The sequence below is a fragment of the Vicugna pacos genome, chromosome 7 (assembly GCF_048564905.1).
Source record: "Vicugna pacos chromosome 7, VicPac4, whole genome shotgun sequence".
Taxonomy (NCBI): domain Eukaryota; kingdom Metazoa; phylum Chordata; class Mammalia; order Artiodactyla; family Camelidae; genus Vicugna; species Vicugna pacos.
In genome coordinates, this window is record NC_132993.1 from 78,975,918 (window position 1) to 78,992,958 (window position 17,041).

Consider the following 17,041-nt stretch of genomic DNA (forward strand, 5'->3'; position numbering starts at 1 on the left):
CCATTGGATCTGTCAGTAGTTTATCCTTAGTGTTTGGGTGGGGCTGGCAGCTGCAAGGGATTCATCTGGAAAGTCTGTCAGCCAGCCTCCCTCTTCTTGCCCTGCATTAGCACTCAGTCCATTACTTGATACTGAGTTGCCAAAAGCTTGTGTAACTGGGGAAGCTCCCCTGTCAGTGGCTTCTCTTTGGTGGCTCCTGTACAGTCTCCTCAAGGGCCTGCTTCTCTGCCCGTCCTTCGCACATCTGGGGTTCTCTAGGGCTCCGTCCTCAGCCTTCTTCCCACTCTGTGCTGTTCCGGGGTTTCTCAGCCTCTGCATTACTGACAGTGGGGCTGGAAAATTCTTCATTGGGAGAGTGGTGGGGGGCTGTCCTGAACACTGTGGGGAGTATAGTAGTATCGCTGGTCTCCTCCCACTAGATGCCAGTGGCAGCTTACCCCCTCACTCCACTGTGATCATCAAAAATGTCTAGATATTACCCACTGTCCCCTGGGGCACAAAGTCACCCTGGGTGGAAAATCACTGTTCTCCTCTCCTCTCTGGCTTCAGTCAATGGCTTCCAAATTCAGAACCCTAGCCCTGCTGCTCTCTGGAAGTGTTATCCAACTGTCTCCTGGGTATTTCCATCTGTATATCCCAGAGTCAGCTCAAAACCAGCCAATCCGAAACTGAGTTTGTCTTCTTCTCTCACTTGGGACTGAACTCCCAGGGGCCAAACCAGAAACCTCTTCCTCTGAGTCTAAATCCTTCTCTCTAGTTCCCAGGTCTTCTACCCTCTGCATCTCCTCAACCACAGCCTTAGCTCAGACAGTATCTCTTGCCTGGGTCATGCTCTCTGCCTGGTCCTGCCATTCTCCCTAATCTGGGTGAGCTTCCTAGACCTGATGATGCCCCTACCTGGCTTTACATTTATGGATGGCTCCAACAACACTCCATATTAGTAACAAGTCCATAAAACGGTGTTCAAGGCCCTGAGTGATCTCGCTCCAGACCACCCTCTGCCTCATACCTGAACCCCAGCATCACACTCATTTTCTCCTGTCCACACATTTGTCTCTCATCCAGGAATGCCCTCTCCTCCTTTCACCTCCCTCACTCTTCCTCACCCTTGACATGCAGATCAAGTAAAGAGATGCTATAAACTTGGAAACCAAGGGTCTTAAAAAAAAAGTTGCTTCTTTTTTTTCTTGATTTCATATTACAGATCCTAACATTGCACAAACATATACCATATACCCAATGAACCTTGTTCTTGATCCTAAACTCCCAGACACACAGACCTCTCGGCCTGTGGTACTGTCAGGTGATGGGTGAGGAGAGCAGTCTCACTGCAAATGTGGCCTCGAGGAAAGTCCCTGAGACCTCAGCTCAAACGCAAGGGTCTATTTTCTAGTCCCGCAGGCTCAGTACTGGGATTGCGGGCTGCCAAACGGCCACGAGGAATGGCTGGTGTCGTTTCTTCAGGAAGGGATCCTTCTATTTTTAATTTGGAGTTATAAGGTGGCAATTTTGACAAAGGGACAAGGTCTGTGGGGCATAGCATGTGCAGCAGCCTTGCTTTACCGACCTTGACCTTGAGTTTGTCCCACCTGCTGAACACTCAAGTTAGCCAAGAAACAAATCTCTTCACATCGTACCACCACCCTTCCCCCCTTTTAAAACGCGGATGCCCTTCAGGATGCTAGTGGCACCACTGCCACTGCATTTCCTGTTGGCAGCAGAGAGCAAGTGAAAACAAGCTGCAGCAGGCAGCGGCCCAGGCAGAAACGGCTCCCGCACGATTCATCGGAGCTTTCCCGAGGCCACGATACCAGCTCCCTGGCCTAGAGCGTCCGGATTCCGACAGCGGTAAAGGCCGCCGCCGGACCGGCGGCGACTTGGCCGAGACCGCACTCCGGCAACAGGACGAGGGAGCCCCGCGCCGCCGCCCGCGCCCAGACCGCGCTGCGCCAAGGCTGCTCAGCGCCCCCTTTGGTTCGGGCTGGGCCTCGGGGGCGGCGGGCGCGGCGGACCGCGATGCCGGGGCGCGCTCCTCTCCGCGTGGCCCGAGGGGCCCTGGGCGCCTGGCTGCTGGGCAGCCTCTGGGTCTGGGCGCTGGGCAGTCTCGACGGCCCGGGGGCGACGGCACTGGGGGCCGGGGCCTCCCGGGGGGCTCAGGGCCCGTGCCAGGCGCCACAGCAGTGGGAGGGGCGCCAGGTGCTGTACCGGCAGAGCACCGGGCGCAACAGCCGCGCCCTGCTCTCCTACGACGGGCTTAACCAGCGCGTGCGAGTGCTGGACGAGAAGAAGGCGCTGATCCCCTGCAAGAGGTACGCGGGGCGCGGGGGGCGCGGCGGGGGCGGCCCGGGGAGGGCGAGGTCGCGGGGGCTGCGCGGGGGCGCGGGGTTTCCAGCCGCTCGAGGCACCTCCCTCCCATCATATTGAAACTTCGCCAGAGGATCGCTGGGGGACAGCACAGTCGGGGGCTGGGTGGTGCGCTGGGCCCACCGAAGGCGGCCTGCCGAGGACACTCAGTGATACCCAGCCAGGCGGTGGCCGGCAAAAAAACAAAACAACAACAACAACAAACCGTCCGGGCGCCCCCAGGCCCGCGTTCGCCCGCGTTCGCCCTCATTCGAATGCTGCTGAGTCAGCCTCGTGGCTCTTGGCGTCCCCTTCAGCCTAGGGAGTGCCTTCTCCAATACCTCTTCCAGGAGCCATCTGCGAGGGAGGCACGCAGAGTATATATATTTTCAAGAATTGTTTCTATTATTTTACATTTTAAAGAAATGTCACAACGCTGCAAAAGGTATATGGAATCAAAGAAAATAAACTCATCACCCTGTCACAACCGTTAAAATTTTGGTTTACTCCCTTCAGTTTTCTTTTAAGCAAGTTTTACATACTGTCAAAAAGCCTGTATTATCTGTATCATTTTTATATAACATGATCTCGTATGTATTATTTGCCATTTTATTAGTTGGCCCCTATTTTTAATGGCTGCACAATATTCCACAGAGGGGTTATGCCACAATGTTTTTTTTACCCACTAGTCATAATTCACCTTTCCACATCTGTTGTGACAAAGGACAGCCTCTTTCTGAGACCTCCTTTTGCTTCTGACCCCTCTCAAGACCTGATTTCTATTTTGGGATTGCCACCTGTCAACTCCCTGTTCCTGTTTCTCCCTGTGTTTTCCTCCCAGGGTTATGCTGGCCTCCCAGGAAGTGGCATGTGAATGTCCAAGGTTTAAGGCTCTCGTGGGCAGTAATATGGGGGCAAATTTCATATCATTTCACCTAAAAGCCTCTGCTGAAGGATTAGGTATCTCGAAGGCAGCACAAAAGTGCTAGGACCTTTCAAAGCTGTATATTCAGGAGTGCCAGATAGTGTGTTATGTGATGTAAACTGAGTGCTGAGGAGGCCTGGAGCAGCCGAGTCATCATGGGGGACTGGGAACATCTGTGAGGCCTTTCAAGGACACAAATGTTTTCGGTTAGGGCTCCAAGGACTTTGTAATAATAATAGCAAAAAACAAGATGCGAGTACTGATTTTGTACCAGGCATGGTGTTGAGGATGGTCCACATAAAATAGGATTTAGTTTGAATCTCACAACAACGTGACAATGCAGGTTTTATGATCTCCATTTTACAGACAGAGCATCTGAGGTCCAAGGAGATGAAACAACTTCCTCAAGATCACAGAGCTGGGACTTGAGGAAGTTGAGTGGATTCTGACATCTGCGATGTACCAGGCTCTTGTTCGTTTGTTCATTCATTCAACATGTGTTTTTTTCATTTCAGGCATTGTGTATAATCAGAGTAGGTCCTGGGCTTCAGGGAGGTCATAGTTCGGGGGTGGAGTCAGGTAAAGAAAAGTTCCATCTGGTGGGGTGAGGGATGAACTTGGTGTGTGAGAGCATCTCAGGCGGGCATCTGACCCAGGCTTCTTGGAGGAGGTGAAACATTAGCGAGTCCCTGAGCCTTCATACGAGCTGACTAGAGATGGTGTGGAGGGAAGACTGGTCCAGGGGGATGTGGGTGTATTCCAGGACATCCTGCCGCAGACAAGGCTGAGTCTATTCCAAGAACTGCAGGCCAACCACTGTTAGACGGAAGCATGGAGTATGGTGGGATGTTGGGGGTCTATGGGAGGATATTTGAACAGTGGACTGCCATGATTGGGCTTTATAAAGAGCACAGGATGTATCATTGAGAATAAAGAAGAACAAGAGAAGAAGCCAAAACATCTACAGAGATATCCAGGTGAAAATGGGGAGTGGAAATGGTGATGGGGAGAAGTGGCCGGGATGCATTAGGGAAGTATTGAGGATACTGAAGAGGGTTATTGGAGGAGGTGCAAAGGATTAGATGGTATGTTGCAGGGTGCTGAGGGGGAGGGAAGAGTCATTTTTGGCTTTTGAAGCTAACGGTGCTGATGGCATGGAGTAGATGGCGATACTGTCCCCTGAGATGGGGTTTGGCTTTCTGCACTTCTGATTAAGAGTCAAGTGCTGCTCTCTGTGTGCATTGCCGTGAAGCCTTGTGCAGTAGTGGCATACTGATAAACACTCGTGTCGAAGATGGACTGGAATGGCCCAAAGCACACTGCTGACACAGAGGAGAGTGGCCAGGAGAAGGACAGTGTTCATCCCTGCCACCCCAAGGTAGTATTTTCATAATTTAATGGGGTTAGGCTTTTGAGTCAGACAAATCTGTGTCTGAATCCAGATTCCTAATCTGGGTCTTTGGGTAATCAATGAGAATACTACTAATGCCTAAGTTATTGCATTGTTACGGGGATGAAATGAGTTTAAGTATGTAAAGCACACAGTATGGGCAAAAGGTACTCAGCATGTGGCCCCAGTGGTCCTCGGCCCCACCATCATCGCCATCCCGGTGAACTTGCCTTGGCACAGAGCCATGCTGCCTGCCCTGCAGGCTCAGAAACTTGATCCGGCAGCACATTCAAGGGAGCTGAGGAGGAGTAAGCGAGCTCAGATGCTACGCTATCTATTTCAGTGAGTGCTATAGCTGGCAAGGGGGCCAGAATTCTCAAATCGACTAGGTCATTCTCTCCCTGTAGGCAGAACTCTGCGGAGAGCCAAATTATAATCAGGTTGCAGGCAGGTTCATGAGGTCTAATGATTGCCTGCTCTAGGCCAGGCTGTACACTCAATGTTGTGCTCTCCATCATGCATAAGACAGGCCAGCCCAGGGTAATCAGGTGAAGATAAAGTGATGCACTCATTTCACCACAGAGATGCCTTGTCGCTGACTTTATGCTTCCACAATGCTGCTGGTCCAGGCTCCCTCCACTCTGCATGGAGTCTTGGAGGGTATTGCTCAGGTTGTCTTAGCCACCTTTCTTCTTCTATGACTCCATGATCGATTAGTTTAGTCTTTAGATTAGTTTAGTCTTTAGATGTTGTCACAGTGTCTTGCATCTTTAGTAGAGTCACAGCCAAATCTTGCTGGCCTGGAAGCTTTTTTGTCCCTATGTGGTGATTTCTCATTTCTCTGTCCTGATGTATCATGTTGATTTCACAGTTTAGCTCTGAGAAGACAATTTTATTCCCTTCTTTTCAATTTCCTGGCAAGGTTCTGCCTCCCAGTCCCATTTTTGGCCCTAAGTCAGATGGTGAAAAGAATGTTTAGTGCATAAACACATTTTTAAGCTCTTGAAATGTAGATTTGTTGGAACAAACTCAGAAACTTTTTCAGGTATTAGCAGGCTGGCCAAGATACCAGATGTTATTTGAAGAAAATATGGATGTGTTGTCTCTTCATATTTATTAGTAAGTGGAGAAGTAAGTTTTAGAATTGGATCAACTTCTTAAGATTTTTATTTTACATCCAGATAGTTATGGAAAATCCCACTGATAGTTGACTAGGATTTTCCAGGCTTTCTTCTCCCTGAGATGATGGAAAAGATTAACTAACTTTACAAGCTTCAGATAAGACAAGCCTTAGCAGAGAATGGGAAATATTAGTAATTGATACTGTTTTGTTTTCTGGTTCCAACCGTCTTTCCTGTAAACTTGTAAATATTACATTTGGAAGACCAAAGGGAAAACAAGATTATTTTACATTTCAGTAACACAGTGAACTTTATGGGAGAAGCAATGTAGATACTGAATGAATTTTGTTAGGTTACCAGTAATTTACTGCTCCCATTTACAAACTAGTGGATTAGGAGTTGGAATTAATGAAGTTGCTGATGCAAAGAGAAGAGAGGCTTAAAAGAATATATAATTGGTAAGTTAGGGATATATCTTAGAAGATTATTCAACTGCCAATCAGTCCTACATGTGTGGGTTTTTTTTGTTGTTGTTGTTTTTTTTTTTGGTAAAAGATGAAAAGAAAACTATGTTTTAAATGGAGTGGCAAGTGGATTCTTATTCTGGTATGATCAGCTCATCTGTCTCAGTTTTCCCAGAGCATCCTATGTCTTGGAGAACAGAGAAATGTCTCTTCTCTATTCTTAGAGAAAACCACCCAGGGTAGTGGAGAGAGCACGGGCAGCCATTTAGACATCGTGGGCTGCCAAACATGGCTTCTAATCCTGGCTTCACCACAAGGTCCTTCACTTCTCGGAACGTCAGTGTTTTTCATTTTTAAATTTGATTTTAATGATATCTACAGTGTTTATACTAAATAATATTTAGGGCTTCTTCCTTAAAAACTAGATACAGATAAGATTAAATGATACCGTAAGAGCATTCATTGCACCTTGCTTATAATTTAGGCTGATTCCTGTTTCTACTAAGATGCAATGAAACTTGACATAGATTCTAAATTTTTTCTCAACTTGTCCCTTTGTGTAGATAAATTCAGAGTTCTTTTTCTTCCTTCTCCTTTCTTTCTTCTAAGTCTGTGTTCATGTGTAGAGAAGAAAAGGGCTGCCTTGAAATGCTTTGGCTCCAAACTCAGAAGGCTCTTCTCTCGGTGGACACCCCCGTAATACGAAGGGGTTGAATCGGACTGTTTGCAGAAGTGCCCCTCCAAGGATCTGCTGTGGAAGATTAACTCCAATGGACGTTGTCACAGTAGGCAACTTCAAGGCCCACGTGTTTGAGAATCAGGATAAGGGTTTTTTTCCTCTCCAAATATATAATTTTATTTTGAAACTATCTTACACTTACAGAAAACTTTCAATTACAGTCCATAGACATTTTTCCCCCCTGAACCTTTGAGAGTGAGTTGCCAACTTGATACTTCAGTAGGTATTTCCTATGAACAGGGAAGTTCTCCTGTGTTAACTGCAACACAACCATAAAAATCAGGAAATTAACATGTGCTCATTTCTGCCATCTGAAATTCAGGTTTCATTCAGATTTTGCTAGTTGTGCTTTTTATGTTCTTTGTAGCAGAAGGACCCAGTTTATAGTCAAGCATTGCATTTAGGTGTCATGTCTTTTGAATCTCTTTCTGTTTGGAACAGTCCCTCGTTCTTTCTTGTACTTCAATACTTTTGAAGATGACAGGCCAGTTATTTGGTAGGATTCCTTGATTTGGGTTTGTCTGATGTTTCCTCATAATTAGATTTAGGTGATTCACCTGTGGTTGGAACATCACAGGGTAAGGCTGTTCTTACTGCATCTGGATGCTTACTTTGATCACTTGATTATCTGAATTAAGTCTGCAAAAATTCTTCAGTGTGAAGTGGCACTTTGAAACTTTGTAATTAGTAAGTATTTTAGAAGGAGATATTTTAAGAACTGTACATAGCCATTCTTCATTAAAGTTTCACTGTATTCACTTATTTATATCAGCACAGACTCAAGGATTCTCATTGGATCACATTTGCTCTCATTGTTTGTTTGACATTCCCATTGTCCCAGATCTGGCCAGTGGGAACCTCTTCAAGTTGGCTTCTATGTTCTTTTGACATGTCTTTCTTATTCTTTGAGCACTTTCTTGCTTTCTGGCAAGATATTCCAACATCATCTGTACTTTCCCTGCCAGAGTCTTGGAATAAGCCATTTCTCAAGAGGCTCTGGTTACTTTTCCTGGAGAATAATATTTGGAAGCCAAGGTCCCTGCTCTAGTTGTGCCCATGTCTATTGGGTCGTGCTGCTTCCAGACCTTCTCACTGGACAAAGCAAGAAGATATAGGTTTGAATACACACACACACACACACACATGCAGTCACTCACTCATTCACACACACACACATACATACATTTACATCTGCATTTATTTTTAAGCTTCCAGTTCTAATACATAGAGATGTTTCTATCAATACCTCTAATTCGAATCCACCATCACATGAATCATTCTAGTTTTCTCCCGTTCTTTTTTTTTTAAACTGAAGTATAGTCAGTTACAATGTGTCAATTTCTGTTGTACAGCACAATGTCCCAGTTATGTATATACATACATATATTCCTTTTCATAAAAACATATTACAAGATATTGAATATATTTCCCTGTGCTATACAGAAGAAATTTGTTTTTAATCTATTTTTATATAAGATGGCTAACATTTGGAAATCTCAAACTCCCAAATTTATCCCTTCCGACCCCCTTACCCCCGGTAAACATGAGATTGTTTTATATGTCTGCGAGTCTGTTTCTGTTTTGTAGGTGACTTCGTTAGTGTCCTCTTTTTTTTTTTCTTTTTCTCCTGTTCATTTTTGCAACTCCTTTTTCAGAAGTGAGAAAACTGGCTCCCGTTATTCAATTACAGTTGGTAACCAATCAGGCGTTGCTATGATACCCTCTCCCCGCATGGATGCCTTCCTGTGGGGCTCTGCCCTTCCACTTGGGCTCTGCACCCCAGGCCAGGCCATGCAGACACCTACCTTGCTTGGCCCTGCCTAACGCCTTGAGACTAAATTGTTTAATGAGGGGGAAAGGAAGGTCAGGTTACATTTTTTCCTTTTTTCTCTTATTTCTCAGGGTAACATCATTGACAATCTTCGGAATGTGTCTGTGCAGCTGGGGAGGTAAATTAGTATGAAATATTCAACAAATTTATTTGATCTCAAGCCCTGTTTTGCATGGGGCTTTCATTTTAAGAAATTATGACTTTCAGAATTTCAGGAGAATTATTCCTTTGCCCTTATCCCCTCCTCTTGATCTTGGATGGCTGGAGCCAGTATTTTCTTTTTATTAGCTCAGGAAGTCTGACTGCTTTGTGGCATTTTGATCCTCGAAAAAAAAAAAAAACCATGCTGATTTGCAATACTGAGTTTTTCTTCAAGAAAGAGGTTTTCTTGGAAGCAGATAAAGTTTGCTTTAAGAGTCTTAATTCTGTGGGTCTACTGACCCTGGATTTCAAAGGGTTGATGCTGGGATGTGGAAGAAGTAAGAAGTGAAGAAAAAGAAGTCCCAAGGAAGATAAGCCCAGGAGAGTAAAAGGACTGGTGAGATATAAGACTAACTCATAAATAGAAGCCAGAGGTGGTCACCATACTGCTTTGAAAACATCTTTCTTCTCTCCATTAACCTTGAACTGTTTCTTCCTGATTCTGACCTCAAAGATGATGGTCAGGGGCAAAGTGCCCAAAGATCTGAAAATATTCCACCAATTAGTGGTTTGTTTTTCCTGGAATAAATGCGATAGGCTTATATTTCCCCAATTCCAGTAAAAAATCTTCTATTTTCCCCCTTTATAATTTATTTTATTTTACCCAGCTTTAAAGAAAAAAAAATTCTTCTCTTGATCTTACTAACTGAAACCCCATTCTCCCCTTCTATTTAAAGCATAGCTCTCACTAACTCCAATTTCTGTCCTCCCATGCTCTCTTGGACCCCATCCAATCAGACTTTCACCATCACAACTCTACTGAAACGGCTCTGGTCAAGAGCAGGACGTGCTACATTGTTAATCAAGTGATCCTCTATCAGTCCTCATTTTACTGTTGGTCATTTCCTCCATCTTGATGTACTTTCTTCACGTGGCTTTCAGGACACCACACTCTCCTAGTTTCCCTCCTTCCCCCTCATTTTCTTTCCTTCTCTGTCTCCTTTGCTCTTCCTCCTCTTCTCCTGGATCATTAATGGTGGAATGTTCCAGGGCTCAGGCTCTCCATCCCTTTATTCTTCCGTCTAGACCCCTCTTTTGGCAATCTCATCTAGATCATGGCTTCCAAAGCCATCTTTCCATGAAGGACTCCCGCACATCCATCTCCAGCCTAGGGCTCTATCCTGAACTCTGCACCCATATATCCCAGTGCTTGGCTGAGTTCTTCATTTGGATCTCTAATAGTGACTTCAAACTCAGCATGTCTAAAACGAATGCCTCCCCCGCACATAAACAAAGGTATTCCTCTTGAAGTTTAAAATTGAAGTATAGCTGGTTTACAATGTTGTGTTAGTTTCTGGTGTACAGCATAGTGATTCAGATATATATATATATTCCTTTCCATATTCTTTTTCATTATAGGTGATCACAAAGTACTCAGTGTAGTTCCCTGTGCTATACATTAGGACCTTGCTATTTATTTTGTATATAGTAGTGTACATCTGCAAATCCTGAACTCTGGATTTATCCCTCCACCTCACCTTTTGCCCCCTGATAACCATGTCCTATGTCTTTATCTCCTATGTCTGCAAGTCTGTTTCTGTTTTGTAAATAAGTTCATTTTTCTCATTTTTTTAAATTTTAGATTCCACATATAAGTGATATCATATGGTATTTTTCTTTCTCTTTCTGGCTTCTCTTAGTATGACAATCTCCAGGTCCACTCATGTTGCTGCAAATGGCATTATTTTATTCTTTTTTATGGCTGAGTAGTATTCCTATATCTTCTTTACCCAGTCATCCGTTGATAGACATTTAGGTTGTTTCCATGCCTTGGCTATTGGAAATAGTGCAGCTGTGAACACTGGGGTGCATGTATCTTTTTGAATTAGCATTTCCTCCAGATATGTGCCCAGGAATGGGATTCCTCTTGCAGTTTTCTTTATCTCAGCTAACAGCAACTCCAGTTGGTCAGAATGTACCCTTAAGAGTCATTCTTGGTTTCTTTTTCTCCCACTGACAGCAAGTAATCCATACACAAACCCTATTGATTCTAATTTTGATAGAGGTCCAGACTAGTAGACCAGAATCTGACCTCACCTTTGCTGTCATACTGGTTCAGACCTTCATCATTCTTGCCTGCAGTTTTTGAAGTGGCCTCCTGACATGTCCCTCTACTTCTGCCCTTGCTCCCTTTGGTCTGTTCTCAACATAGCAGTCCAAGTGATTCTGCTAAAAATTGTTGCAAGTGTCAGTTGTCTGCTCAGAACCCTCCCATGCCTTTCTGTCTCTCAGAGTAAATTTTTGCCAGGACCTGACCACCCTGTGGGACCTGCTCCCCCATCCCCCCCACACCTTGTCTCTGGCCTCTTCACTTCATCATCCATCTGTCATCACCTCATCGCCAGCTCACTCACTCCAGCTCACAGCCTCAGCATGCGTACCCCTTTGGCACTTGCGTTGTTATTTTCTCTGCCGCGAAAGTCTTTTCCCTACAAAGCTGCATGGCCCACTCCCAAATTAGAGTGTCCCTCCTCTCCACATCTGCATACACCCCACTTCACTGCCTTTTATGTTCAAGATACTTACCTACTATTTAATATTTTACTAATATTTTATTAACATACTATTTAATTTAGTTTACAGATTTAAAGTCTATTCCCTCATCTCCTCTGCCTCCTTTCACCCAAAGTAAAACTCCATAGGGTCAGGGATTTTTCTCTGGTTGTTGCTCTATTTCCATCACCATAGAACAGGTCTGACTTAATTTTTTTGAATAAGGGAATGAGTAACAATGATAACACATATTCATTATCAAAGGGTATCTAAAATACAGATATGCAAAGAGAAAAAAAGTTAAAATTATCCATAATTGCCAAACCACTATGACTATGCGTAACATCATCTAAATATCTTAGGCGATTTCTAGATGCACAATTTATATCCTGCTGCTCATACTGTTTCATAATGGGCTTTTTTTCAATTTAACAATATTGTGTAAGCTCATCCGTACTGACTAAGTTTATCATCTTTCTATAGTCTTTGAACTGCTGGCTTCTCCTCATTCAGATCTCAGCTCATCACCTCCTCAGAGGGGCCTTCTGTGACTGTCCAACAAGGCCCACCCTACAGGCCACCCTCCATCACCTCTCATTCTGTTTTCCTCAGGACACTGTCACTGAGTGACACTGTCTTGTTCATCTATCTGATGTTTGGCTGTTTCTCTTGCCTGGAGTGACAGGAGAACTTGATCCATCTGGTTTACTATCAAAAGCCCAGCTCCTAGAAGTGCTTGCCACATAGTAAGTCTCAGTAATGTATGTTAAATGAATAAATACCATTTTTATGGCGTTTGGATGACTAGCATTATACATGTTCATGGTGGGATATCTAGATAACAGAGAAGAGCAAAATAGAGAGAGGAAAGATCTCTCATAATCTTATTGTCCAGGATTAATGACCCTGATAGGGTGCTTCTGGATTTTTATTTCTATTTCTGTATATACAATTCTAAAATTAAAATGGAAACATGCAATGTGATTTTTAAAATTTAACAAAATGTTGTGCTTATATCTCATGCCACTAAGTAATCTTTACCAGAATCATTTTTCATGACTGCATGGCACTCTGGCTAATGGAAGAACAGAGTTTCTGTAAGCAGTCCTTTATTATGGGACAGTTATGTTTCTTTCTCCTCTATTTTTCACTAGTATAAATAACTACATGTATAACCTTGTATGTTGTATGCAATTATATGTGTACCACTTTAAAAATATTTTGGACAAATTCCTGGATACGACAATGATAGAAAAGGGATTTGCACATTAATAAATTTTTGATAACTTTGCTTTTCAGGAAGGTTTTTCCAACTGATATTTCAGCTGGCAGAATATGAAGACTCATGTTTCCCACACTCACACCTATAAGGAGTCTAATTATTTTTAGTGATTTCAAATATAAACAAGAAACTGAAGGGCAAAATGACATACATGCAGTGATGTCACAGCCCCTTGTCATGACTCTCACTCTAATGTAAATGCCTGTAGTTTGTCACAGTTAAGTCTCCAACAGGCTGCTGGTTTAACAAAAATACTCTACCATGTTCATTAAATATTTTTCTGACCTATATTATAAAGAATTTATTCTGTTCATGATGGATCTTAAACTTCCCCAACCTAGTGATTTGTACTAATAGACTGCCTGATATTAAACCATCTTTGCATTCCTGAAATAATTTCTAATTTATTATTATGTATTATTCTTTGAACAGTCTGCTTGATTTGATATGCTACTATTTTACTTATTATTTGTTTTTAATTCACAATCATAATTTAGCTTGATCTGTAGCTTATGTTTTTATGCTTTCTATTTCTTAATGTCAGAGTTTTCATAGCTTTGTAACAGAATTGGCAAGCTTTCTATATTTCTGTATGCTCTACAGCCTTGAGGTTGGAAAAAACTGATTCATGAAACCATTTGGACTCAATTCCTTTTGAAGAAGTAACTCTTTGGTCTCTTTTTAAGATCAAAGATCTAAGATCTCACTAGGTCACTGTAAGGATTTTTCCTCTGGTTATTGACCCACTTAACTTTCTGCTTAATTCTGAGACAGTTTTGGTTATTTATTTTCCCTAGAGAGTATTTTAATTCATCAAGATTAGATTTATCATCATAGTAAGTTTGATATGACATTCTCTTAACTCTTGAACAACTTCACCTTATCTATTGATATCCCCTTTTCTTCCCAATAATTTATATTTGTATTGTCCATCTTTTTTTCCTAGGAATTACATTTTTAACAGTAAATTAATGGATTTGTGTAATGGTTTTATGGTTTATTATTCATGTACATTTTACATCATATATCTTCTTTGGTAGGAATAACTTCTGAGAATTACATTACACTGCCTACCCATATTTTGAAAAGTTTTTAAGTGGGGTTGTAGTGGAGTGTACACTCCAGTACAGGTAGGAGGGCATACCATGACCAAAGGGCCCCCCATGTTCCTTTCATCCATGAGCTACTCCCAGCTCTTCTCTCATCAAACACTGTCTTTTCAGTGTTTCTCCTGCCTCAGTCTTGGGTTTGGAGAATTTCTCTCAATTTGGGCATTGGAAGTTTCCCCAGCACCAGTGGTTCCCTTCAGAAGCAGTGCCTCTTGAATGGAGAGGCCATCTGAAGAATCATACCCCTGGCAGGGTGCCTACACTGCCCGCAGACTTTCCAAAGAAAGGAGAAACTCCTGGGACAAGTGGCCTCCAAGCAGAAGAAGCAGGTTCCCTGGACAGAAGGCTGCAGTGCCTTGGATGACCCCTGCCCCTTCACAGAAGGTGCTTTTGTTGTGGCTAGAGTTAGGTCTACTGGGAAAGGTCCAGAGGGTGAGCTCTGCCCCTGAGCGACAGCCACCCTGGAAGAGACACCAAAGTAACCCAAGCTCTCCCAGTGTCTTAGACTGTATGGTCTGCTGTGACAAATACCAGAGACTCGGTGGGTTATAAACAACAGAAATTCATCTCTCATAGTCTGGACGTGGGGAGACTGAAATCAGGGTGTCAGCATGGTTAGATGAGGATTCTTTTCTGGGTTTCAGACTTCTCATTTTATCTTCACATGGTGGAAGGGGCCAGCCAGCTCTCTGGGGTCTCTTTTATAAGGGCACTAATCCCATTCATGAAGGCTCCATCCTCATGACCTAATCACTTGCCAAAAGCATCACTCCTAATGCTTACCTTGGGCATTAGGTTTTCAGCGTGAATTGTGGGGAGATAAAAACATTCAGATCATAGAACCCACAGAATCTCCTGCTCTGGAGCATCTCAGAAGTTGCCAAGAAAGATGTTGGCAGATGGGAGAATGGTGGTACAGGGCCAAAGGGTCTATCAGTTCCTAGGTCTGATGTAGCCTAGTCAGCCACAGGTGAGATGTAACTTATGAAGACTATATGAGGCATCATGAACCACTAGACTAGTTGGCATGGCATCCAAGAGCAGCCATGTTAGATCCAAGACTTCTGAGGTTCCTTGGTAATACTTGCAGGGAAGACTGTGGTGAGCAAGACTATCTGCATCAATCCCAAAGGCACTAAAACATTCCCCGCAGTCCCTTACTGAGACACCTTAGTGTACATCCTCTAAAATCATAAGGCCTATTATTCAGTGTCTCACCAAGAAGCCGATGGCCCAGGATTCCAGGCTGGGAAAGGCAGACATTCCTTTAAGGAAGATGCCCGGAGCACCATGAAGCTATCTGAGCTGGTTAAAGTCAAGTGGGAACAGCACCTGCTTCAGAATTCACAGGACAACTCTTGGCTGAGGAGCCCTGGTGGCAATAGGAAGGCAGAGGCAATAAAGGTAGAGAAAGCCCAGGGAGATAGAAGCTCTCATCTTAGGAGAAACAGGGCAGTGGACCAGTGGAAATGCTACCAGCTCACACTTCTGGGAGCAAAGGATGCTGGGAAGAAAATCAACCTCAGATTTAATATTTGCTGAGCTGCCACATGGGGTGCTGTGTTCAGATGTGATTTACAAGTTTCTTTTGGATGTGGGAGTCCTCTGTTTCTGAATCGAGCCCTCTACTGTCCCCTTTGTCACACACACACAGACACACACACACACACACACACTCTGTATTTTGGACAGTGATTCTCCTTATAGCCCAGCCCCAGGTGTTGTCCAGTTAACCCCTGGGGCCCCAGAGAAGCCACCCTCATGAAGACTCAGTCCTCCTTAAGGAGTTGGAGAATGAAGTCTGGGATCCACTTTTCTGGTGCCAGAACACAGATTCTTTTGTAAAGTTCAAGTATTTACTTAGGTCCCACTCGGTATGTGGAAAAGAATTTAAAGTGTTTGGATGGTTTCTCGTCTTTCGTTCCTTCACCATGCTGAGTCAAGCCTCTAAAAGGTCAGCTCCTTCACTCGTTAAAACATGGAGGAATTTTTATAATGTGTGTTTGTACAACTGCTAAGTAGCTTTGCCACAAGGTCCTCTGTTAAAAAAGAAGCATAAATTATTTCACTCCTTTTATTATCCACTGTAATTTCTTTTATGTTTATATTCATATGCACCTGAATCCTTTTTTTGATTCATATTTCAGTCAGCTAGAGAATATATTCAATTAATTTTCCTCAGAGAGGGCGCTGCTGTGGTGGTATACCTGCAGAGATTTTGAATGTGGGAGAACTTTTACTTATTGCTGTTTTACGTGATGATAATTTTCAAGTGTGTACAATTCATTGGATAATACCAGCATTTTTGCTTAAATTTTTAAATGGCATTTAGAACTCTAGAAGAGAAGTCTGATACCAAAGTAATTTTGGTTTAGTTATAACAATTTTTTTTTCTGCCCAAGTCTTTGTAGGTTGTTTTCATTATCCTGGAACTTTAGTGACATCTGGTTAATGCTCAGCTGTAGGGAAATTTCTGGAGGTTTGGTACTCTGTCTTATCTCTGTTCCTTGTAGAATATCTCTCTGCTTACATGTTCTGGTTCTCTTACATCTGTCCTCCACATTTCTTATCTTTTCATCACTATTTTTTTCCCTTGAGCTCTGGCATCATACCTTTAAACTCACTGTTTCTGTTCTTTGTTTCCCCATAGTTGGTCTTCTCTGCACTGCCTCTGCTGCATTTTTTTTAACATTTTTTTATTGAGTTACAGTCATTTTACAATGTTGTGTCAAATTCCAGTGTAGAGCACAATTTTTCAGTTATACATGAACATACATATATTCATTGTCATATTTTTTTTGCTGTGAGCTACCATGAGATCTTGTATATATTTCCCTGTGCTATAAAGTATAATCTTGTTTATCTATTCTGCATATACCGGTCAGTATCTACAAATTTTGAACTCCCAGTCCATCCCTTCTCACCCCCTCCCCCTTGGCAACCACAAGTTTGTATTCTATGTCTATAAGTCTGTTTCTATTTTGTATTTATGTTCTTTAAAAGATTTTTTTTTTTAGATTCCACATATGAGCGCTCTCATATGGTATTTTTCTTTCTCTTTCTGGCTTACTTCACTTGGAATGACAATCTCCACGGACATCCATGTTGCTGCAAATGGCGTTACGTTGTCGGTTTTTATGGCT

At 43.1% G+C, this 17,041-nt stretch overlaps 1 protein-coding gene across 1 annotated transcript in view; it reads left to right on the plus strand.

The window, feature by feature from the left end:
• Positions 1-1,666: 1,666 nt before the first annotated feature.
• The window catches only part of EPDR1 (ependymin related 1), a 29,243-nt gene continuing 13,868 nt past the window's right edge, over positions 1,667-17,041 (plus strand). Inside the window, 2 exon segments of the mRNA XM_072965230.1 lie at positions 1,667-1,859; positions 1,862-2,309. Coding sequence (XP_072821331.1) covers positions 1,667-1,859; positions 1,862-2,309 — 641 coding nt within the window.